Genomic DNA, 27,471 nt, shown 5'->3' with positions numbered 1-27,471 from the left:
GTTGCTCATGTAAGTGCAAACCGAGTGATAAATCTAATTCGTTAGGTCACGTGAGATGAAGCGAGGACGGGGTTGTGGTAACAACAATTTGAACATTTCCGTCGTCATCTTCGAAAGGTCAACCAATTCGAATGTCGTCCGTAAAATGTTCGAAGGGATGATTTCAACTTTGAACTTTGGGTTGATAGCTTCGTTGGAAGCATACACCGTCTATCATGATAGGAAATGCGAGCTCTAGTTTAACGTATCAACATGGAGATATATATACTCTATATGCAGGTGCTGCTGGAATGCTGCTACATAGAAATAGAAATTTCACAATGGGAAGCTAAAATTATCTCTTTTGGCGTAGAGTTTTGTTCTTAACCGACCCCATTGTCAATCTTTAGATGTAACTCAATAAAATTTAATTGTTTGTTTGGCCATGTAGACCGAGTGGTCAAGAAGGACCAGACTGAAAAAAATAGCTTAATTCTCTCCCTTGTTATCCAGACAACTTTACTGCACATAATCCTTATGTTCCCTATACCTGTTAAAACCAAAATGCTGCAAGACAACTTGCCATGGTTAGAACTGTAGAATCTCTTTATTAAAAAAGATTCAACTGTTAGAATGTGCTGATAGGGGTGATAAGTTTAGCGATGAACAGTAATCTATAAAAATCAATGAACGTTTATCAACCTCGCTTTCACAATTGTATAACTCAAAATTAAACGTCATATATACTGCATTAACCAAAATGGAACACATTTATACCCAGTTATTCAAATTAGGAATTCTTGGAATGAAAAGTTTTTGCCAAAATTATGTCTGACTACGCAATGCATAACAAAAAAATCAGGAAATATTTTGGCGTGCAATAAATACACTTTTGACAATTGTTTTGTTTTGTTCAAAGTTTTTAGGAAGGTTGTTTTTCTGTTTGTTTGTTTGTCTCTTGGCTCGTTCATTCCTGTCATTGTCTGCTTTTTCTATCGGAAACAAAGAAAGAAAATCGAACAATACAAATAAGCAATAATCAGTTGTAAAATTGGTATATTTAGAAAAAATTAAAAAAGTTGTGATATGATTGCCAATGAGACAACTCTCTGACAGAAAGCAAATGACGTTTACAACAATAGGTCACCATACGGCCTTCAACAATGAGCAAAACCAATATCACATAGCAAGCTATAAAAATCCCAGAAATGAAAATATAATACAATTCAAACGAGAAAACTAACAGTCTGATTTATGTACAAAACAATAAACAAAAAACAAATATAGTATACATTAAGAAAGGAAAGTTGAACACGGCATAATTCACCAGATTGATGAAAAGCGCACAAAAACTAACAAAACACAAAGACACAAAGACTGTATTTTTAAGTTTTCACACTTTACCCATAGCAATTGTACTGATTTATATGTTGTCTTCGATAATATATTGATATCATACATTGATAATTATTAAGTAAGAACAATAGCACTGAATACTTTCCTTTTGGAATTTTTATTTATTGCTATTGGCTTTGAACTAGCCATCGGTAACTGCCAGTACTCTCAGATTGGTACTTAGTGTCCTTAGTTTTCTTTATCTGTTTTTGTACTTTGTACAGCTCTGATTAGTTCAGCCTATTTCAAATGATCTGTTTAATTACAGTTTGATCGTTGTTGTGCTGTTACGCCACTGTCCTAGTGAAGAGCGAGCGTTGAACACCTGGAAACATGTTTAACCAAGCCATATTATATTTCGTATGTGCTGTAACTCATTGGTTGTTGTTGCTGTAACATATTTCTTGTTCGATTATTGTTTTGTACATTGACCAATCAATTGGATTGCTCGTTTGAATTGTTTTACATCTGTCATGTCGGGGCCTTATATTGCTTTTAAGCGGTTTAATATTTGCTCAATGTTGAAAGCATTATGGTGACCTATAGTTGCAAACATCTACGTCATATGGTGTCTGGGTGATAGTTGCCTCATTGGCAATCATATCACATCTTATTTTATAAATTTATGACATGATTCAACAGGTATTGGAAGTAGCAGCGCATCGATCCGATGACAATGAAATACTCATCTTTCCAATGTTATTGCACCCAAAGAGTATTGGAAGTATCAAACTTAAAAGTAGAGACCCATTCGATCATCCATTGATTAATCCGAATTATCTGTCACAACAAAATGATGTGAATATTCTTATTGAAGGTATGAATCTGTGGACATTAGAAGTACGTGTCTCAATATTGCTGCATTTGTGTTTACAATAAAAGGTTGATATAAGCAGCACACACAATCATGCACTTGCAGTGAGGTTTGCGCTTTTATAAGCCTAATTGTGAACAAAACATAATGGCTGTCGCTTTGATTTTAAGTCTATCAAGTGGTTAAGTAGTATTTTGTCATAAATTAATACACTATATTCTTTCTTGTCCATGAAAAATATTTGTATAGCCTTTCGTTTTGAATTGTCAATAATGACAATACAATAAAGATACCACAGATAAACATTTTACTTTAAATAAAAGAAGCTGCATGCATGTATTAACGATTACAACAAATCATTCAATGATCAATGATCAATTCAATGAGATTCCCATACCTTTTTATATAACATATACTAGTATCTAACATATAACGTTTTATATCTTTTGTTAGAAACCAAATTATATGGTGAACAGATAATCGACATGATCCTGGGCATCTTATGAATGAATGTAATATCAATACAAGTACTTATTTTGTTTTTGAATAGTCCACAAACAACGCATAAAAAGCCCAGAATTTCGGATATGATGTTGCATATGTTAAGGATAAAGATATGATATTATGTCCATGCGTTAATGTGTTGTTTTACTATTTAAGAAATTTTAGTATCGATGGCTATAATAACATAAATATAATAAAGCATTTAATTGCTGTACGTTATCTTAAAAGAAAAATGTATTTTCCTGGAAGAAATAAACATTCGTTGAAGAAATTATAATCATATTTCATTTTTAATTCATATAGCTGTGCGAAAAGTACAAATGATTGCCAAAACAAAACCCTTCCAAGAAATAGGTGCAACTCTTAACAGACTTGACTATGAAGGTGTGTATGATAAGGAAGAGTTTGACAGTGATGCATACTGGGAATGTCTGATACGTCACTATTCTGTAACAGCATACCATCCGACATGTACATGTCGCATCGGCAGCACCAATGATCAACCCTCAGTTGTTGATACAAAACTTAGGTATTGTCTGTTAATTGATAATTCAACATTCACAAGAGTGCATTTTTAAACTAATGTTTGCTTTATTAATTATTAAGGATCTATATTTGATATCTTTAATAAGTATTATTTGATGATAATTTATATTTATAAAGTACATTATTGTTTTAATTTCGGAGACGACTTAACGTGACTCGTGGTGTTTATTTTACTTATTATTCATAATTCAAAATACCCACTGACATGATTTTTGATTTTACGAAACATTTTAATAAAACAAATCAATATAACATATCGTGTCTTTTTATGCCAATTAAATCTTGCAGGAATGAGTATGTTGAATTTTATTATATAGGTATTGCGTATGATTTCCAAAAAAATTAAATAGCAGACAATTATCCATTACAATTGATTTTGTGTATATAAGTATTGATATCCACAGAACGACATTTTGGACAGCTTAACTCAGACGTGTATAATTCAGAAACATGTATTTTCGACAGGCTGAATAGTTTAACATGGGTTTTACATGTAACACAAATATTTATCCCTGGCCATTGTTCTGTTTCTCATAGTTGCATACCACTGTGCATGTTACATTATTAAATTCTTTATCAGATCGGGGTTTGCTAACATTTTAATCCCACATCTTAAACGCACATACTACGCATTGTTAGCAGGTTGATAATATTAAACACATCTTTTTTCATTGTACAATGCATTAGTTTTGGATCTTGTCGTGACAGGCAGTAGGGTTAACAGCAGAAAAGGATATTCCTATTTAAATTCAGCCGACCTAAAGAAAAAAAAAGTTGTTTGTTTAATTTTTAAATTAATAACGTTTAGTATGATAATCTAAATATGGTTTACCTTTTCTTTTCTCAAGAGTGAAAGGTATAAGAAGTTTACGTATTGCCGACGCATCAGTGATGAGGCATGTCACGTCTGGTAATACAAATGCACCAACAATAATGATCGGTGAAAAGGCTACTGATCTTATACGTGGCAAGGATACAGTCAGCAAATTTAGGAAGCAGATTAAACAGCTTAGACTGTAGTAGTCATACTTTATCTTATTCATACTATGAACAATGTACCAACCAAATGATATGCTTGTGAATAAAAGAACAATACTATTATTGACTGTATAGTGTCAGTGCTTAAGAGATACTAATTTATATAGTGAATGATGAATATGAGTTTCAGGAATTGACCATGTATTTCTTACTATTCAATAAGGGTAACAATATGAAAAGAAATATATGACACATTTTGTACATGACGCGACATAACAATATATATTATTTTGCATCAGATTTATATTCTTTATGTTTAAATAAAATAGAATTTGAAGAATTTTCTAATAATTAAGATTTTAAATGCAATTGATACATGCAAATTATAGTCAATAAGGTGATATTTTTCAATTCAATCCTTAATTTAGCTCATCATTATTAAGTTTTAAAACTAATTTTTCGATAATTCAAATAAGCTTAACATGGTCAAGCTATAAGATATATGACATTCATGCATAAATTATTTACATTTGACATTGTTTAAATGTTCTAGTCGATATTTAATGACCATTTAAAAGAATACATTACTTTTTTTATATTTTCTTAATACAAATATAAATACGAATTGGGAATTTACGGTGAGGGAAATAAGGAAGTCGCCAAGTAGAGCACTCTCTGCACTATATATACAAAGTTAATTTAATGTAGCGGTATGGACTATGACATTTTTACAAAAATACTAGAACACACCCGCGACATAGCGGGTCCGTGACTGAACTAAAGTACCTACGCCTTATTTTTTGCCTGGATTTTAAGTATTCGTATTGTCATGCTGATTATAAGGTGCACAGTTTTCTCTACTTTCAAAATCTTTCTGTTTGAACTCGTCCTGTTTTTATTACTTGAAAAAAACCGGAAACTACATATAATTGTTTTTTAGCTCACCTGCCCTAATGGCCAAGTGAGCTTTTCTCATCACTTGGCGTTCGTCGTCCGTCGTCCTGCGTCCTGCGTCCATCGTCCTGCGTCCGTCGTCCGTAAACTTTTACAAAAATCTTCTCCTCTGAAACTACTAGACCAAATTTAACCAAACTTAGCCACAATCATCATTGGGGTATCTAGTTTAAAAAATGTGTGCGGTGACCCGGCCAACCATCCAAGATGGCCGCCATGGCTTAAAATAGAACATAGGGGTAACATGTAGATTTTGGCTTATATCTCTGAAACCAAAGCATTTAGAGCAAATCTGACATTGGGTAAAATTGTTTATCAGGTAAAGATCTATCTGCCCTGAAATTTTCAGATGAATCTGACAACCCGTTGTTGGGTTGCTGCCCCTGAATTGGTAATTTTAAGGAAATTTTGCAGTATTTGGTTATTATCTTGAATATTATTATAGATAGAGATAAACTGTAAACGGCAATAATGTTCAGCAAAGTAAGATCTACAAATAAGTCAACTTGACCAAAATGTTCAGTTAACCCCTTAAGGCGAAGTGTACGTAATTGCACGCCTCTAGCGGAATTCAGGATAAAAAACGTGCGTCGTTAGTTACGCGGGTTATCTCCCCTACTCCAAGAAAGGAAAAATGGGCACATGAAAGAAAAATGACTTCGTGCGGTCTTTCATGAATCCAAACAAGTATTCATGTGCTATTTCAAAACTTCAAAGAAATTATTATAATGACTCCAATCAGAAATCTGAGGATCCTATTGTGAGTAAGTCTGACTCTATTACCACTGTTTTTGTTTTAGACACGCAGAAGCAGGTACACAATACGACTCGTGTTTATTTCAACAGAAGGTAAAAACGCCTAAACAACAAAATTATAACCAAATAAACAAATAAACCAGTGACAATTCTGCTTCTATTCGTATCAAATTCATTAAAATCAAACCAGAATTGACCCCACAATATTTTTTGAAAAACCATAGTTTTGAATGAAATTCAGTGTAGCGTAAAATTGTAGGTAACGAATAATTATATTGCATGTGAATTTGTGTGTTGAACAAGAAAGACGTTGGCATGTCCGATTTTATGCAATTGATGTTTTATATTTTATTATTTATGTAAAAAGTATAAAAGATACTAAGGGTAATCGACCACTAGTACAACATTTATAAGCAGAAGAAAAAGCCAACAGCAAAAAAAACCCCATCAGATTCCGTCCACAAAACATTACACACTCAGAAACTAAGAATTGAGCACTATTACTTTTATCTCAGAATAAGTAAAATCTATGTCATCCAAATCTCAGTTTTCAAGGTGCAGAAAATAAACAGGTGTTTTCTATTCCGTCCGCAATTTTTTGGGAAAGTAAAATCTAAATTTAGAACCATGGTTGAAACTGAAACTACACATGTATGATAAAAATAGAACGTGTTATTTTTTCTTTATCAAATTCCAATTTCGAAGGGATAGCGAAATTTGTTTTCTTTTGTTGTGGTTTTGTGTATCATTCAGCAGTAGTATAAGGTAGGGGAAGAAGGGGGAGGGGGTGAAGAAACTAGGGTCTACAATGTCGGGGCTTTTTATAACCGACTATACGGTATGGATTTTTGTCATTGTTGAAGGCCGTATGGTTGCCTATAATAATTACATCCACATGATTTAAGGTAGCTGGGGTGTCTAAATATTGGACGATAGATTTTCCTTAAACTTCTGTAAAAGACTTCTGGGTCAATGTAATTTCAAATTTCAATACAAAAACTGGGGATCACGGACCTTGTTTTTTCGTAATAACACATTGAAATTAACGAAATTTGGGTTATTTTATATTGTTAATATAGAGGAAACTTAAGTTTTCCTTATTGCGGAAACATTAAACGATAGAATTGGCTAAAATTCGATGAGAGAATTGCTTTTCATTAATAACTCCGAAATATCAAATAAAAATAGGGGGTCACGGGCCTTATTTTCTTGAAAAAATCCCCAAAAATTTTAAATATACTTTACGACACTTAATGTTTTGATAGTTCAATCTTTAAATTTCAAGTTTTAGGTATTTTGTTGTATATTAAATGATACTTGGTAAAATATTTTTAAAACAAAAAAGTATTTTTGCAACATGATCAGAACGGACGCTCAGAAAAAGACACCCGGTCTACCTTAAACTGTGGCAGATAGTTGTCTAATTTGCAATCATACCACATCTCCTTATTTTCATATTATATTAACAAAACTGCAATTCATTTGCATTATATACAGGAACAATTTGTATGGCACTACACTAGGTGAACTCGTATAGCATCGCCCATGGTACATTCTTATAGCATTACACCAGTACATGTTTAGTATTACACCAGTACATTTATAGTATAACACCAGTACATTTATAGCATATCACCATGCACAAAGCTTTAGCATTACACTATACACAATGCTATAGCATTATACACAATATACACAATGCTAAGGCTAACACTGGGAATGATCTGTGCTACGGGAAGTTATATCAAAAACTCCGATCTGTTTTACTTTGCTAAAATTCATATGCGTGTTCTTCTTTTGACCTTATTACAGCCATAAAAATTCTAAAGATAATATGCAGATGCAGTTTTCTTATTTTTTGGGAGTCATGCATGTGGATATTTAACAAATAATGGTACAAGAAATTATTTCCTTTTTTACTTAAAATCTCCAGCAAACATTATATCATGCTTTGTCGTGTAGTTAAAGAAAAGGGAAAGCGATTGAGACAGGAAATTTTAAAAATAAAATTGCAGAGTTGTGTCACGTGCACGTGTGTGAACCTGACAAATAAAATATGTTTTGTGCGCAATACCTCGAATAGCGCCGGTAATGGTGAGGATGAAAACAAGCAGCAAATTATATTCACTTTTTTAAAAAACAAACATGCAGAAATAAGATTTTAAAAAAGACGAGTATACGCGATAATTATAACCGATTATTTAAATACATATAGAATCATTCTGTCAACGCTGTGTTAACCGGGACAATTTCGAACTTGATATTTGATTCATAATTATTAGAACAATACAATATAAAAATAAGAAGATGTGGTATGATTGCCAATGAGACAACTATCTACAAGAGTCCAAATGACACAGAAATTAACAACTATAGGTCACCGTACGGCCTTCAACAATGATCAAAGCCCATAGTCAGTTATAAATACAAGCATTTCAAAAAAAGATGTGGAACCCTGTCAAATTAAGAAAAGATGGAGTTAAAGTCTATACAGTAACTTTCTTTCACTTGCAGTATATTTATTTGCCAATTTGCTTTTTTTTTTTGGCAGCAGAAATATCCTTAAAAAGTACTCAGTTTATTTCCTTATCAATTGATTACGCTTGAGCATTTGCAATAATTAGGAAAATGGGTTATAAATCATTCGTAAATATAAATCAACATGTAGACATCTTATACGTTCAGGTATTTCACACCCAATATGTTATGGTAATATTCTTTACAAAGCACAAAAATGTCGGCATTCACCTCAAAAGCTAACCAAACCTTTAAACAGACTTATTCGGAAAGGATATAGTTACGATACTGTTGTCAGGTCATTAAGGATTGCATATTTTGGTATTAATATTGATTCACTCATAGGGTCTTTGTATCGGAAATAAACACTATTATTCTAAAACCAGTTGTTGGCATGATACGGGTTATGTTCTTCTCATATATTTTATGATTGTATGATACTAAACCCCTAACGGGAGGGATTGTTCTTGATTTTCATAAGATGAAGACATAATCTATCAATCAGTTTAACTGATGTCTGGAGCTGGCATGTCAGTAACTGCTAGTAGTCCTTTTTTAATTTATGTATCATTGTCTTTTTGTTTATTTTCTTTTGTTACCTATTCTGACATCGGACTCGGACTTCTTTTAAACTGAGTTTTACTGTGCGTATTGCTATGTGTTTCTTTATTCTACATTGGCTAGAGGTATAGGGGGAGGGTTGAGATCTCACAAAACATGTTTAACCCCGCCGTATGTTTGCGCCTGTCCCAAGTCAGGAGCCTCTGGCCTTTGTTAGTCTTGTATGTTTTTTTAATTTTAGTTCATTTATATGTTTTGGAGTTTAGTGTGACATCCATTTTCACTGAACTAGTACACAATTTTATTTAGGGGCCAGCGGAGGACCACCTCCGGGTGCGGGATTTTCTCGCTGCGTTGAAGATCAATTGGTGGCCTTCGGCTGTTGTCTGCTCTTTGGTCGGGTTGTTGTCTCTTTGACATATTCCCCATTTCCATTCTCAATTTTATACAAACTCACGATTTTGTTACGACACTGTACGTTATAATAGCGTTATAGAGTAGAAATTGTGATGACGTTACAGTAGACATCAATAACGTCGCCGAATGTTTTTATTTTTTCCGCTAAAAATTAAACTTCCACAGGATATAGCTTGAAAACTAGCACGGTTGCTAAGGACTTTCTTTGCACCAATGGGTTCGTCGTTCATTTTTGAATCGCATATCGATTTTTAAAAAAAATCTGTGGACCAACGAAATAGAAAATCTTGATAAAGTAAAAGTATCTGCCGATTTTTATGATTTTCCCTATATATCCTTTGTATTTTTGGCGTATCAAGCTGTTAATTTCGACAGCTTGTATCTGAAAAACGAAAACGGTTACCCCCTTTTTTTATTTTACTGTCTGATGTATTTTTACAAGCAGAATCCACATGTAAAATTTAAAAAAATTCTGTGGAGTAGTTAATTACGTACACTTCGCCTTAAGGAGTTATTGCCCTTTATATTCAATTTTTAACCATTTTTCGTAAATTTTTGTTATCTTTTACAAAAATCTTCTCCTCTGAAACTACTAAGACAAATTTAACCAAACTTGTCCACAATCATCATTAGGGTATCTAGTTTAAAAAATGTGTCCAATGACCCCGCCCGCGAACCAAGATGGCCGACATGGCTAAAAAATAGTACATAGGGTAAAATGCAATTTTTGGCTCATATCTCTGAAACCAAAGCATTTAGAGCAAATCTGACAGGATAAAATTGTTCATTAGGTCAAGATCTATCTGCCCTGAAATTTTCAGACCAATCAGGCAACACGTTGTTGGGTTGCTGCCCCTGAATTGGTAATTTTAAGAAAATTTTGGAGCTTTTGGTTATTATCTTGAAGATTATTATAGATAGAGATAAACTGTAAACAGCAATAATGTACAGCAAAGTAAGATCTACAAATAAGTCAAATGACCAAAATTGTCAATTGACCCCTTAAGGAGTTATTGCCCTTTATAGTCAATTAATTACAATTTTCATAAATTTTGTAAATTTTTACAAAATATTTTCCACTGTAACTACTGGGCCAAATTCATTATAGATAGAGATAATTGTAAGCAGCAAGAATGTTCAGTAAAGTAAGATCTACAAACACATCACCATCATCAAAACACAATTTGGTCATGAATCCATCTGTGTCCTTTGTTTATTATGCACATAGACCAAGGTGAGCGACACAGGCTCTTTAGAGCCTATAGTTTATATTTTGCATTTTTTATATTTTATGTGAGTGTGTGTTCGTTTGTTTTATTGCGTTGTTCTTATTTTTTGGGGTAAAGGTTAACTTTCTGGTAGGAAGACCCGTTACGGCCAGGCTGGGAAACTTGGTAGTCAAATGCTCAAATTAAATCTGTACTAATACAGTGTGTTAAATTCCATCCTTTACACAATAACCAATGGTGGTGCTCCTTTTAAAGGAGGAAGATACAGAACATACATACATGTGACATATAGTATATACTATTGGTATCGGTGTCGGATTCGACCCGAAACTTGTTAATTATTGGTAATATTAATTATGTGGAAAACAAAAGGGCCTTGAATGGTGTAATTTTTAATCAACACTATTGTCCTATATAAGTTATTATAAAGTTTAATTCTTTGATTCGTCAAGTTTACGTCATGCCGGCTAACAAACTGGACCTCGTTATTTTAGTAGTATAGATGTGAAAGTCTTGCTCAGTCTGTTCTAATAAGAATCGAGTATTTGGGGCATATCAGAACACAAACAATTAGAACCTGTTCGAAACAAAGTGTGCCGATACTACCTATGTGCTGTCAAGAACACCCTCAAATATAGCTATACGTGGAGACATGGGATGGTCTACAGTAGAGACTAAACACAATGTTGAAGTTTTCAGACTGTATTTCAAACATACTTATTTAGATGAAAACAGACTTGTAAATGTGATACACGACTCGAGTAAATCAAAACAGCACTCCTGTCATTTTCGTGTACGGGAATTCATTCGAAAATCATCAATAAGTTGTTTGATGAACGCTCAAAATATGACAACCCGACAAAAAGTTAGTATTATAAAGGACAAGTTAAACAGTATGGATGCTGAAAATTTGTTAAATGACTTATCTCACGATTGAAACTGTGAACATGGGAACGTTCAGACAGTACACAATATATCTTCAACCAAGCAGTTCTGTGAGATCTACAGACAACCGTAGAACTCTATCAAACATTCGGTGTTGCTCTTTAACACTCGCTATTGATACAGGATGTTACTCTAGACCAGTTACACCTTTAAGTGAAAGAAATTGTCAATTTTGTGATATGAATACAATTGAAACTGAGCCAAATATTTTGATGAACTGTTATTTTTATTTGGACTTGGGAGGAACTTTTTAATTCATCTATTCTATCAAATGATGTTTTTATTACCTTAAGTGTGAATTTAATTTTATCATGAGCTGTGACGACATTAAATTTTTATTAGCAAAAACCTTGCATTTTATGTTCAAAAGGAGAAAGATAAATTTATAACTACTAAAGAGTTTAAAGACTTTGATTTTTTTTATTATTTAATTACTTTTTAATCATTTTTAATTTTGAAAATGATCTTAAAATTGTGTATGCATTAAATGCCATAAGGTAAAAGTGTCTCATATGTATTTTTAAGGCAGGACTCTAATATATGTTATGCTGCTTTTATCTGTTGTATAATATATTATGTATAATATTAGATTTTGTAACACTGTAATAAACTATTTACTTACTTACTTTACTCTCTTACTTACAAAAATGATAATATTGGTTTGTATATACAAATGTGACATATAACTCTTGTTTAAACAGAATTTAAGTATGTAAACAAGTTTTGGTCATGATGAATATTTGTGAGTCCATGTGCAAATCAAAGGTAAAACACGGTGCCTCGATAAATGAAATAACGAAAACACACGAGTGTAACCGAGCATTAGAACTTTGCATAATTCTTGGGGATGTAGAGCTTTCAGTTCATGTATAAGATAGAATATTAATGAAATATGTTGTTGCAAAAGCAAAATTGATTTTATCGGCTTATAGTACGACAAAAACAAAAAAAAACAAATAAAAAAAGATTTGAATGATGTTTTGATTGTTATGTTTTTCTATTACAGCGGTAACGTGAAATCTATGGGTTTTTTTTATTGGTAAGCAACTGAATGCGCAACTAAAGGGAAATACAAGAAGCCAATCGACTAAAAAATTGATACCGATAGTTTTAACCTGCTACTGTACTAAATTTATTTCGTTAATAAGAATTAAAAACGTAACTTTATATGTTTTGCAATACTGTTGTTAACACAGGCGGTCCTAAATCCCGTCGATACTTGTATTTCGCATTGCACAATGTCATATGTTCTCGCACTGTTTATGATGTATTTACCATAAATTAATTGGGATATTATTGAAATCTAAGTCTGGAAAACATAAATTATTTATTAGTTTTAACTGGCTTTGAACTAGCTATTAGTAACTGCGAGTACTCTAAGATCGGTTCTTAATGCGTGCTTTGTGTTGATCTTATGAGTCATTTCCTTTTTAAATGATTGTTACAGATTGTTCAATTGTTTTGCTGTTACATGTAAACCCCTATCCCAGGTTAGAGGAAATGTTGAGTGCACGACAACATCTTTAACATCGCCAAAGTTTGCGTGTGCCTGTCCTTATGCCAGCAAATCAGTGCTAGTCATTGGTTGCTTAAGAAATAATTCATGGGGGCTTGAATATATCATGATTTTACCACGGGTTGGCCCTTTATGACAAATACTTTACCCTGAGCGATAGCGAGGGGTAAAATATCGGCATAAAGGGACAACCCGTGGTAAAATCATGATATATTCAAGCCCCCATGAATTATTTCGATTCTAATCGGACAGATACGGCAATTCTTTTGGATCGAAGCGCTCTAGGTGAAGGCATTATTTGCCGTTCCCATAAATAAACGCACTATTAAATTGACGCAAAAGAACGGAGCAAACTGAATAAATGGCATGCTTAAACTATTTACAAGGACATATTTAGATAGGTTTGAATATATCTAAATGATAATTGTATTAATATGTCTTATATGTAAACAAAAAATGGCTTATATAACACATTTCAGCATAGTTTGTTTACGTTTTCTTGTTGTGATGATTTTCGGTTTTACAAGCGTGTATTTTCCCGTAAAATGCTGATATTCTTACGTCATCATTCTATGACGTCGGGTAGCTCATTCATAAAAAGGCATATGACGCCGGAGTACGATCGGAACAGCCCAAACAATATATTCATATTTTACCACGGGTGTGTCCTCAAATCGTTTGAAGAACGTCATGTTAGAATGTCTGTTATATTTGTGTTTCGTTTATTGATGTAAATATACATCGTGCTGTGTTTTCTTGTTTTTAATTGATTTTTTTACATTTTTTTATATCGGGGTCTTCTATAGCTGACTTTACGGTATGGGTGACACCATTTTATCTTTTTATTTTCTGAAAGCATATTATAAAACCTATCATTTCATATTTTATTTCAAAATTCTATCTCATAGAGTTCTTTTTATTCACAAAAATGCGTTTTTTCATGAACAATTTATGCAAATTTGTGCAATATTTGCACAAATTATAGCTTGAAAAATATCACGGTGACACATACTTTTTATTATAGTTTTGAAAGCGTAGTAAAATCTTCATTTAAGTAAAGTATAAGAAAATTTTATTTGAGGAAATATATACCGATGATCCACCTTAAACAAGGAAAATATTATAATTGCCACTATTTTTTATGGTTCTACAATAATGAGAGCTTAGAGACGGTCGATGACTTCTGTTACTTGAGATTTAATTTAAAATTCAATAGAAAATTTCGATTTTCACAAAAAAAGCTGGCAGAACAAGGTCGAAAATCACTGTTTGCCATGTTATCTACGCCAAGGAATTACCATTTAAAAACTCAATCTCTCCTGTCTCTATTTGATGTGTACGTAGGTAGTATAATATCTTACGCATGTGAAGTCTGGGGATTCTATATAGTGATGATGTCGAAAAAAGACGACTTGGTGTAAAACAGTCTACAAATTCTGCTATGATATACCTGGAACTAGGAAGACTTCCAATGATTGTTAAAAGGAAAATTCTAATTTTCAAATATTGGTTCAAAATCCTGTCAACAAATAAGCTCCGTATATAAAGAAATGTGTATCGATATTGATCGAAAACGTTCAAAATCTGTAAATTGGGCAAAGTTAATTAGAGATGAACTAAACAACATTCTAACATGAATGGTACTTTTTCCTTTGATCTTCAAGTGAGTTAACTTCGGTTATTTCTAAAGGAGTGTGTTAACTGAATGATTTTTAATTATTGCACTCTGCAATCCCGCCGTTGACCGAATCTCGTTGGAATAGCAAAGAATGGGGGAGCTTAAACCAGTGCTCTAACTTCCAGTCTTTAGTTTTCTATGTTGTGTCATCTGTACTATTATTTGTCTGTTTGTCTTTTTTATTTTTGGCCATGGCGTTGTCAGTTTGTTTTCGATCTATGAGTTTGACTGTCCCTATGGTATCTTTCGTCCCTCTTTTTCCATCTCAGAAGTTGTTAATGCACAGTCTGGCTCCACCGCCTTCGAGAAATAAATAATGATAAAATGAAACAAACTGATGTAATAGAAATGACTTTACCTACTGTTATTCTGGTTGGAGTCCTGTTTTTATCTTGTCGAAATTAATAATATTCTAAGAAAATTTATGTCACTGGGTGTTTAGTAATTTTATAAAGGTCTATCTCCGTGAATTGATCATGGTTCAAATATTTGTCCCTGAACCATACTCGCAATCAACAACCATTCAAATCAATTAATCGATCTTTTAATAGTTTTTGGAATGGAAAAATAGTATTAATTTAAAACCAATTGTTCAGAGAACGATTGAAGGTCTTTCCACTTCTAAAGATTTATTTTTATATGAAAATATTAAAATTCGGTTTAAAATGTCATTACCAGTGTCAAATGATAGCTAATTGTTTGTTGATTCCCAAAAAATATATGGTTTCTATACAATTTTGTTTGAAATAAGGGAAGTTATTTGATACTTCCGGTCTGAAAAATGTCATTTCCGGTATTATTTGATAGTTTATTTGAAACTGCTTTCAAAAATAGATTGTTCTATATACTTTAAATGAAATAAGTACAAAAAATAGCCATTTCCGGTTTACACAAGGTCACTTCCGGTTTGCTTTTTCAAAGCCATATGGCTTGTAACCTAATGCACAAAGTCTTATGGCTTTATGATGTATAAATAGGAATTTAAAGCAAAGGTCCAAATCTAGAACGTCAAACTTACCTATGACCTTGACCTCAATTTCAAGGTCATAAACCAAGGACCTCAAATCAAAAGACAGTAGGTCTTTATTATATATGGTTTATGAGTTATATTATCATACGCGTAATTTAAAATATATAATAGGGGAAAAAACTCCCAGTTAATGTCAGCGTACTCTTTCAACCAAAATGTATGTGTTACGACATGTCGCAACTAACAATTTAGTAAGAATATGTTGTCGATATCTTATATGGTTTTTGAAAAGATGTTAAAATAAGCCAAAATCAAAATTTAGAATATGACCTTGACCTTTGACCTTGACCTAACTTTGTTTTTTTTATACCAAGGACCTGAAATCAAAAGACCCAAGGTCTCTATCACTTATGGTTTACCAGTTAAAAATGCATATCACTTATATCAAATGCATAAGGGGAAATAACTCTCATATGGAGTCTCCGGATAGCTTCGGTCCTAATGGTCACCCTAGTCCTGAATATGTAACGAGCAATTTGGTAAAATAAATTTGTCGTAATCTTTTACGGTTGTGAAGGAGTAGTGGACACAAGAAAAACAGTGTTTGGGGAGATACCTCTTACAATGTAAAGTGTTCGGTTAAGCGGTGTCAGTTTTAAAAGCGTATAAACTTTTCGATATCATATACCAAATATCTAAGCGACATTTTTCAAAAAAACAATACTGTGCAAGAACAAAAATCAGGCAAAAGAAAAAAAAATTAATTGTCGAAGTTAATAATATTTTAAGAAAATATATGTCACTGGGTGTTTAGTAATTTTATAAAGGTCTATCTCCGTGAATTGATCATGGTTCAAATATTTGTCCCTGAACCTTACTCGCAATCAACAATCATTCAAATCAATTAATCGATCTTTTAATAGTTTTTGGAATAGAAAAATAGTATTAATTTAAAACAAATTGTTCAGAGAACAATTGAAGGTCTTTCCACTTCTTACAATTCATTTTGATATGAAAATATTAAAATACGGTTTAAAGTATCATATACAGTGTCAAATGATACCTTAATGTACGCTGATTCAAAAAATATATGGTTTCTAAACAATTTTATTGAAATAAGGGAGATATATGTAATTTTAAATATAAAATGGGAGAAAACTCTCCTTAACGGTCAACGCACCCTTGCAATCAAAATTTACGTGTTACAACATGTCGCAACTAACAATTTAGTAAAACATAATTTGTCGATATCTTATACGGTTTTTGGAAAGAAGTTAAAATAAGCCAAAATATACAATTTAGAATATGACCTTGACCTTTGACCTTGACACAATTTTCATTTTTTTGGACCAAGGACCTCAAATCAAGAGACCCTAGGTCTCTATCACTTATAGTTTACCAGTTAGAAATGCATATCTCTTATATCAAATGCATAAGGGGAATAACTCTCATATGGAGTCTCCGGATAGCTTCGATCCAAATTGTCAACCTAATCATGAAGATGTAACGAGCAATTTGGTAAAATAAATTTGTCGTAAACTTTAACGGTTGCGAAGGAGTAGTGGACACAAGAAAAACAGTGTTTCGGAAGATAACTCTTAGAACGTAAAGTGTTCGGTTAAGCAGTGTCAGTTTTAAAAGCGTATAAACTGTACGATATCATATTCCAAATATCTAAGCGACATCTAATAAAACAACAACACAATGCAAGAAAAAAATTAGGCGGAAGAAAAAAAAAATAATAATCAGAACAAAATCAATAGGTCTTTCCACGGAAAAGTGGAAAGACCTAATAATCAGAACAAAATCAATAGGTCTTTCCACGGAAAAGTGGAATGACCTAATAATCAGAACAAAAGCAAAAGGTCTTTCCACGGAAAAGTGGAAAGACCTAATTACTTACATATATTGGTATTGGAAAATGTTTCCTTTTTATCACATCGTTTAAACTCCTTTGAAACTACACGTCCGTTTCGGGTTCAAGGCAGATAAACATCAAATAAAATTTTGCATCTCTCCCCCTCCTTTTTCAAGAATTTTCGGGGAGAAAAAACTATTCAATAACACATAAATTGCTATCGAGTCTGAATCCATTTTAAATGTACCTGTATCTGAAATAAAGATCCAATTGTCATCTGCTGCATGTGTTCTTTTTCTGAAAATAAAATTTAGTATCACGCCACTATTTGATTGACATAATGAAAAGTACAGTGAAGTTTTAATGGTCAGCATTTAACCTTTGACATGTGTCATAGACCATTAATGTTGCAAATCATATATAGCCGCGCATACAACTTGGACTTGGAGATATGTGGTTTAAACAGTCAGCGCTCGTATTTGAGATTGGTTTTCCTCTTATTAAACAACGACTTTTAGATATTAAAAACAGGAGATGTATTCGTTAATTGATAGCAGTTGCAAGTGTCGTATCTATTGATACATTATAAACAGCTTTGATTTACAATTTTATTTGACAATGTATATCCCTACTGTGTACCTGAGAGCACTTTCAAAAATAAGGTCTAGGCCAAGTGTGTTTAAATTTATTGAACTTTTGAGTTTAAAGAACAGTTTTTAAAATCAAAAATTTAAACCTAGGTAGAATTATAAATGATGTAAATAGCACTTAATGTTAAGCACTTGTTTTTTAAAAATTCAAAATCTCACCTGTATATAAAGTTTTAAACCTAAGCACCCCACCACACTGTGTAAATGTATGTGTAAATATTTGATTAAGCATTAAACCCATATATCCCAAGTTGGAGTGCTCCGATATATAACGGAGGAAAATACCTGTACAGAACAGAACATCAAACACTTAACCAATTTAGGAAAATAAATGTTTACTGCATTTAAAATCAAAGACAATATCATAACATGAACATTCTCTGTCTGTTTACTTGTTTACCTTGAAATTTTGTATTGACACCGATGAACTGTAAAGTTCAAGGTAATAAGGAATTTGAATTTGAATTATTTTAAAAAGTAAAATAATTCGAACCGGTTTTCAGATTAATATGTCAGAGAAAATGTTTCCTATAGCTTTGACATGCTTTATGAACTACTTTTCTGCTATCGATTAGCTTATATTAAATGTTGTTTGTTTGTTTTTTTTTTGGTTTTGCACCTGGTGTTAGTGCTGTGAAGTGTGTATTAATTGCTTTTGAAAACAACATAGGCAGAATGTCAAAAATGTGAATTAAAGGATTAAAGAATGATAAAATTGAGAATGGAAATGGGGAATGTGTCAAAGAGACAACAACCCGACCATAGAACAGACAACAGCAGAAGGTCACCAACAGGTCTTCAATGCAGCGAGAAATTCCCGCACCCGGAGGCGTCCTTCAGCTGGCCCCTAAACAAATATATATACTAGTTCAGTGACAATGAACGCCATACTAAACTCCAAATTGTACACAAGAAACTAAAATTAAGAATAATACAAGACTGACAAAGGCTAGAGGCTCCTGACTTGGGACAGGCGCAAAAATGCGGCGGCGTTAAACATGTTTATGAGATCTCAACCCTCCCCCTATACCTCTAGCCAATGTAGAAAAGTAAACGCATAACAATACGCACATATTCAGTTCAAGAGAAGTCCGAGTCTGATGTCAGAAGATGTAACCAAAGAAAATAAACAAAATGACAATAATACATAAATAACAACAGACTACTAGCAGTTAACTGACATGCCAGCTCCAGACTTCAATTAAACTGATTGAAAGATTATGTCTTCATCATATGAATATCAGGCACAATCCTTCCCGTTAGGGGTTTAGTATCATACCATCATAACATATATGAGAAGAACATAACCCGTGTGGTTCATTTAGTTTACTGAAATGCAAACATCGGACCTTGTTGTAAGTAAAAACTATATTTACAGATAATTCTAATTTTCACAAAATTAAAACAATACATTATTTCTTTGTGTTTGACCCTTTTTATTGAAATAAAACAAAAATTTACTTTATTCAACTAAAAAAGTTGATATTTGATTGAATTAATACAAATCAAAGGTTTTTATAGTGATTACAGGTATTTGCGTGACATTATACATGGGAGACAATTTTTATTATAATTCCAATTAGATAGAGCAATCTCCCATTGTACATAATATTTCTGTGTTGACAATTTGAACATAAGTGGATATGAAACTCTTTACACAATAATAGTTTATTTCTACATATTGATAGTCTTTTCCTGTTTACATTATGATCTCAAATGCTCTGTCTATTTTTTTCTATTATTTTTATATATCTTTCCTATTTTGGCACAGTATTACTTATTGTACAGCAATTATGACGCATTTAGAATAAAGCTTGAAATTAATGCAGACAAGGCAGAGGAGGTCCGTCAACACCACCAATTATTACAAACCTCCATCGAATTAGTTTATGATTGGTGTCTATATGCCACAAATGGTTAGGAGCCATTACGTTATAAGTTCTCCGATGGAGACGACCTGCTTTTCTTGCTTGAACTCCAGACGAATCTATTTCATGAATGATGTCCCTGAGTCGCCATCGTTGTATTTTTAAACCCTCCGTTTTTAACAGTTGTCGAAGCATTTGCTCGCCATACATTGGGAAATTTTTCATCAATGATTATTTTTGCTTTTCAATATACATGTATATTAATAAGTGGCTTAAAAATGCCATTTATATGTTCTTTGTATCTGTCATTTTCTTCGAAAGCAAAAAAATGCATTTTACCCCTATGTTTCATTTTAGCCATAGTGGCTATGTTTTTTGACGTACAAGGATATAAAATACAAAATTTATACTAGATTCTCTGAAACTCATTCAGCCCAAGTTTGGGTGAAATTGATTCAACAGTTTCAAAGGAGAAGATTTTTTTAAAGTAAGCAAACTAGATGAACAAATTGTGAAAAATTGTCTTTAAAGGGCAATAACTCCCTAAGCGGTCAATTGATAATTTTGGTCATTAAACTTATTTGTAGATCTTACTTTGCTGAACATTTTTGCTGTTTACAGTTTATCTTTATCTATAATAATATTCAAGATAATAATCAAAAACTGCAAAATTTCCTTAAAATTACCAATTTTGTGGCAGCAACCCAACAATGGGTTCTTAGATTCATCTGAAAATTTCTGGGCTGATAGAACTTGACCTAATAAACATTTTGCCCTAGTCAGATTTGCTCTTTATGCTTTAGTTTTTGAGATATAAGCCAATAACTGCATTTTATCCCTATGTTCTATTTTTAGCCATGGCGGCCATGTTTTTTGACGAAACAAAAAATAAAACACAAACTTTATTCTTGATACCATAAGGATCATTCACCTAAAGTTTGGTTGGAATTGGTTCAATAGTTTCAGAGGAGATGATGTTTGAAATAGTTTACACCGGAAGGACGACGACGACGGACGCCAAGTGATGGCAAAAGCTCACATTTCCTTTGGAAAGATGAGCTAAAATTGAATAATTTCATAATTGGTAATGGTCTATTGAAATTTAACATTTCACTTCTACATTACATTGAATATTCAATTGTTATTAAAGAGACTATAAATAAAGTAAAAGAACAATATGCATCAATAGTAATATACAGAGAAACTTAAGAACAGATAAATGACTTAGAAATACAATTTACTATAAATCATCAACCCTTTTAGAAAACGTTATTAACAGAAATTAGAGGAAAATCAATTGCATATCCTTCTTTTTTAAAAGAAAAAAAGAAAAAAGAAAGAATACTATCAGAAGATATCAAAAAATTAGAATAACAAATCTTTACAGTAGAAATCTTTACTGATATTTAAAAACAAGAAAACAGATCTAAAAGTATTAAGGCATGATAAATGAGGGGTCCTACATCAGATCTAAAATGCAATGGATAGAAGAAGGGGGAAAAACCTCCAAACTTTTTTTCTTAACTAAGAAAGTAAACATTTTATAAACAAAACTATTCCAAAATTAGTCAATGAAAAAGGGGATACTATCAGTGAGCAGCATAAAATATTAAAAGAGGCAAACAATTATTACAAAAGGCAATATACCAAAACAGAAAACCTGAATAATGTTAACCTTAATTGTGAAATTCCTGATATTGATATTAAAACAATAAGTAATACCATAAATGAATCTTTTAATCTTGAACAACAGCTTTATAAAGAATGAAAAATGAAAAAAAATCCCTGGGTCATATGGTTTTATAAATGAATTTTTCAAGTTTTTTTCTGAATCAATATAGGAAAATATGTAGTTCGCTCTATAAGTAATGGTTACGAAAAGGGGGAATTGTCTATTACTCAAAGACAAGGTATTATAACCTGTATACCAAAGGGAGACAAACCAATGCATTTCATGAAAAACTGGCGACCAATAAGCTTATATAAATACATGTACCACATATAAATTAGCATCGAGCTGCATAACAGAGCGTATAAAATTAGTTCTACCTCAAATTATAAACAGTGATCAGACAGGTTCATTCCTGGTAGGTTTATAGACGAAAATACTCGTCTTATATATGATATTTAATTGATCATACAGAACTAAATGATTACCAGGACTGCTCCTTCTCATAGATTTTGACAAAGCTTTTTACTCTGTATCATGAAATTTCATTTAAAAACGTTTTAGAATATTTCAATTTTGGCCCCTCCATAAAACACTGGATAAGGACCTTTTACACAAATATCAGTTCAGCAGTTTCTCGAAATTGTTTTTTATCTGAATTCCTTGAAATTCAGAGAGGTTGTAGACAAAGGGATCCTTCATCATCATACATCTTTCTTTTATATGTAAAAATACTTGAAATATTTATTAGAATAGATAAAGAAATATAAGGAATTAAAATAGATGATACTGAATGTTTGATCTCTCAATATGCATATGACACTTCAATTATAAGAATAAACAACACAATTATTTATTTTGCAAAAAAACTATTTCCGTACTCCATGTATACCTTACAACAAAACTATTTTATTAACCTGTGTACGTTATTTTGTTTGGCGGCATTTTGTCCATCGTTAAGGTTGTCTTTCTGATATTGTTTTACATCTCACCCCCCCCCCCCCCTTTTTTTTATATTAATTTTGTATTTACATTGTGTCATAGATCAAATTTATTCGTTATGTTAACTTGTTTTTGTTAATATGTCTTTTGATTGAGTTGAGCCATTTCAATTGATATTTTATAATATTATTAATTCGTATATTTTAGCAAATTTGATTCGTTTAGGGATAGTCACATGTTAAACTATATTTTCGAAGGTAGAGAGAAAACGGCGGATAGCAAAAAGCATATTGCACAGCAAAAAGCATATTGCACGGTTATTTTTAGAATATCTAAAAACCGATATACTTTGTGACGTCATGTAATGAATTTCAGGATATTGTTCGACGTTTTGAAACAAATGACATCTGTGATCGATTATTTGACAATTTTTTTTTTCAAATACATAAGATGTCAAACAAACAAACAAAAAGTAAATGAAATAACAACTTATATGTTGTTATTGTCAAGGAGACAATATAATATCTATAAAATTCCAAAAAAATCAAATGACGATTTTGATACAAATATGGTCGAAAATTAATAATATAACAAATATAGCCTTTGTATGAGGTCAATACAGGATATATCGACCCAAAGAAGTATATCGACCTCGGACTTCGTCCTCAGTCAATATACTTCTTTCAGGTCAATATATCCTTGTATCGACCTCATACAAAGGCTATATTTGTATAGTGTGTCTTTCTATGTTGTGATGTTACACTCTTGTTTCAGGTTACGGATGAAGGTCGGCGCCTGTTAAAACGTTTAAACCCGCTGCATTTGTTTGCACCTGTCCTAAGTCAGGAACCTGTTGTTCAGTGGTTGTCGTTTGTTGATGTGGTTCATAAGTGTTTCTCGTTTCTCGTTTTTTATATAGATTAGACCGTTGGTTTTCCTGTTTGAATGGTTTTACACTAGTATTTTTTTGGGCCCTTAACAGCTTGCTGTTCGGTGTGAGCCAATGCTCCGTATTGAAGGCCGTACGTTGACATATAATGGTTTACTTTTACAAATTGTGACTTGGATGGAGAGTTGTCTCATTGGCACTCATACCACATCTTCTTATATCTATTGACGGTACACAAGAATCTCTGGATGCATCTCTCCGCTTATAACATAAATATGATGAAATTTATGGTTTCTATGGAACGCCATAGCTGCCTTATATGTACTTATTTCTATATATGCACAATCTTGTCTATATATGCACATACTTTTTCCATACATGCACATACTTTTTTCTATATATGCACATGCTTTGCTATATATGCACATACTTTTTCTATATATGCACATTTTTCTATATATGCACATACTGGTCTATATATGCACATACTTTATCTATATATGCACATACTTGTCTATATATGCACATACTTTATCTATATATGCACATACTTTGTCTATATATGCACATACTTTGTCTATATAAGCACATACTTTTTCTTTATACTTTGTCTATATATGCACATACTTTGGTTATATATGCACATACTTTGTCTATATATGCACATATTTTTTCTTTATACTTTTTCTATATATGCACATACTTTTCCTTTATACTTTTTCTATAAATGCACATACTTTTTCTTTATACTTTTTCTATATATGCACATACTTTTTCTTTATACTTTTTCTATATATGCACATACTTTTCCTTTATACTTTTTCCTGATACTTATTCTTTATACTTTTTCTTTATACTTTTCTATATATGCACATAGTTCTCCGTGTGTATACTTTTACCTGATTTTCTTGGTAGTTCTTCATGGGTATGATACTCATATTCAATATAAGAATGGCCATGCATATTCTTTACTATTTCCGGATTGAAGGAATTCTGGATAAAAGTAATCATTAAACAAAATGGCAGAGCCTCTGATGCTGACACAGTTAAAGAAAGTTGGATTGCAAGAAGTGTACGAAAAGTTTGAACGGGAAGTCATAACTCCTGATATCATTAGTCTGCTCTCAAAACAAAATTTGCAAACGTTAGGTATCCCAAATGCAACTGACATGATGAAATTGCGGGCAGAGAGTGTTACATAGGGAAAATCAAAACCACAGAAAATAGGAGGATATTCCGGAGCACCGAAATTTGATATTGATAAATTAACATTAGACAATTTGTTAGATTGTGGCTTCCAAATATCTGAAATAGCAAAACTTTTATTAGTATCGGAGCGCACAATATATCGTCGAATAGCCCACTTTGGATTGTCAAAGCTAAAATTTTCCGAAATAGACGATGATGGTCTTGAAAGAGTTGTTTCGGAAACCATTAAAGATTTCCCAATGTGTGGCGAGCAAATGTTTCGACAACTGTTAAAAACGAAGGGTTTAAGAATACAACGATGGCGACTCAGGGACATCATTCATGAAATAGATTCGTCTGGAGTTCAAGCAAGAAAAGCAGGTCGTCTCCATCGGAGAACTTATAACGTAATGGCTCTTAACCATTTGTGGCATATAGACACCAATCATAAACTAATTCGATGGAGGTTTGTAATAATTGGTGGTGTTGACGGATTTAGTAGGATGATTATGTTTCTTTCATGTAATGACAACAACACTTCTAAAACTGTTTTGGAAAGCTTCCTTACTGGTGTTGGCAGCTATGGCATACCATTGAAAGTTAGATCTGACAAGGGCCGGGAAAATATTTCTGTAGCAGATTTTATGCTGAAGGAACGAGGTGAAAGCGGCATAATCACAGGCCCCAGTACCCACAACCAACGAATCGAACGACTTTGGAGGGACGTTTTTGACGGGGTCTTATGCTACTTTTATAATCTTTTCTATTACATGGAGGATCATGACATTCTTGACCCTTTAAATGAGCACCATTTGGCAGTACTTCGCTACATTTTCAAGGATGAAGTTAACAGAAGGTTGAATGTATGGTTTACAGCATGGGCTTGTCAAAGAATAAGGACTGTAAAGGCTTCTCCTCTGCAGCTTTGGAGCTCAGGGCAAATTCAGAACCCAGTTGGTATGCGAATGAATGAAGCGGAATTAACAGAACAAAGAGTTGAAGGAGAAAAAAACAACGACGCTACTAGATATGGGGAAAGACCAATATTTCAACCTTTAAATCTCATAAATGAACAATGTAGGGCGATCCTAAGCTAGAATTGAATAGAACAGGCGAGAACTTCGGTATTGAGGACTACTTGAAGTCTTTGGAGATAATTTCGGCAAATACTTAACATTAACGTAATCATAAGAATTATATGCTATTTAAAACAAACATGATTATTAAAGAATAATGCCTAAGAATCGAAGTATTTTTTATTGATTCAGTATTTTTCTTTTCAACAGTTAACGGGGTAGCTAAACTTGTCTTTATAATTAACCAGCAACCACAAAATATTGCAAATTAACCCTAGGTTATGTACCAATATATACTGACCGAGTATCATTGCCATACCATGTCTAGTATTCGAGAAACGGACGTAAGCCAGAGAACTTAGGATTGGGAAGGACGTAGGTATGTTGGGACGGATTTTTAAAAAATTTCGTCTTTTTATAAATTTGTCAATGACCAGATAAGAGGTAATGTTGTGATTTATAAAAGAACATATAAACCTGCCACATACTTCATGTGCTTATCCTAATACAGGATCAAGTGTTCAATAGAAAAGGAATAGAAATGGGGAATATGTCAAAGAGACAACTACCCCACCATAGAGCAAAAACATCCCAAGGCCACCAATGACTGTCTTGTTTCTATTTGTTGCGTTTTTTTCCATCTGGACATTTTGTCTCTGTGTCTCTCAGGCCTTTAATGTCAACTTAATTGTTTATACTTTTTGTAAGGGGTCTGCTTCAGCTGGTTTTGTGCTTAAGGTGATTCGATTGTTGATTGAAGACTATACAGTGACCTTTAGCTGTTGTTTCATTTATGTCCGTATGGGATGATATATCATGAGGTTCTTCCACATGTCATTTCTTTTATAAATAAATTATAATGCTGGACAACCGTGTTGCAAGACATATTCAACAGCCACCAAGGCATTCAAAAGCTATGGACTGGACAAAGTTTTTTGCAGAATATAAAAGACATGAAATTTCATTCAAAAGGATCTTTATTTTATGAACAAATACATGTATTGCATATAACATTTACACTTTTAGCTCAGGATAATAATACAAGTTAAGTCTTCTTGGAACTTTATTTATATAAAATTAGACACATTTAATACTTGCATTTTTCATGAGGTCAAAATCAAGCAGTATATTGTGGATTCCTCTCAATCACATACATATTAACCAATTTTACAGAGAAAAATGAGCAATTAACACGAATGAAAGAACCTTAGTGAACGCGCTCACATACCCCACGTCCCCACATTGTCATTGGAGAAATAAAATAAGTGTAAGAAAAAAAAATTGTATCAGAAAAAAAAAATTGAATCATAATTTCCTGTCAATATGCACATCTACATAGTATGTCCTTATTATCTACACAGTTTCATGAAATTCTGTTGTGTGGTTTGAGAGGAGTTTCGATGACAAAAGGTTGCAGTAGTATATTGGGCAAATAAGTTCAAAGGGGCGTAACTCCTGGAAAAAAAATTGAATCGTAATTTCCTGTCGATATGCACATCTACGTAGTATGTCCTTATTATCTGAAAAGGTTTCATGAACTCTGTTGTGTGGTTTGAGAGGAGTTGCGATGAC

At 32.6% G+C, this 27,471-nt stretch overlaps 2 protein-coding genes across 4 annotated transcripts in view; one reads left to right on the top strand and one right to left on the bottom strand.

Annotated features, from left to right (window-relative positions):
* The window catches only part of LOC127725376 (glucose dehydrogenase [FAD, quinone]-like), an 86,770-nt gene extending 82,108 nt beyond the window's left edge, over positions 1–4,662 (top strand). Inside the window, exons 10-11 of one of the 2 annotated variants that reach the window (XM_052232308.1) lie at positions 2,996–3,221; positions 4,087–4,662. In XM_052232308.1, the coding sequence (XP_052088268.1) occupies positions 2,996–3,221; positions 4,087–4,258 (398 nt within the window). In that variant the 3' untranslated portion in view covers positions 4,259–4,662. The remainder of the gene's footprint in view (positions 1–2,995; positions 3,222–4,086) is intronic. The other variant, XM_052232306.1, reaches the window with a different exon arrangement.
* Positions 1–27,471, bottom strand: part of LOC127725386 (perlucin-like protein) — a 196,721-nt gene that overhangs the window by 6,220 nt on the left and 163,030 nt on the right. The window lies entirely within an intron of this gene.

This window comes from Mytilus californianus, unplaced genomic scaffold, assembly GCF_021869535.1.
Source record: "Mytilus californianus isolate M0D057914Y unplaced genomic scaffold, xbMytCali1.0.p SCAF_15, whole genome shotgun sequence".
NCBI lineage: Eukaryota > Metazoa > Mollusca > Bivalvia > Mytilida > Mytilidae > Mytilus > Mytilus californianus.
This window is presented reverse-complemented; position numbering and strand designations above follow the sequence as displayed.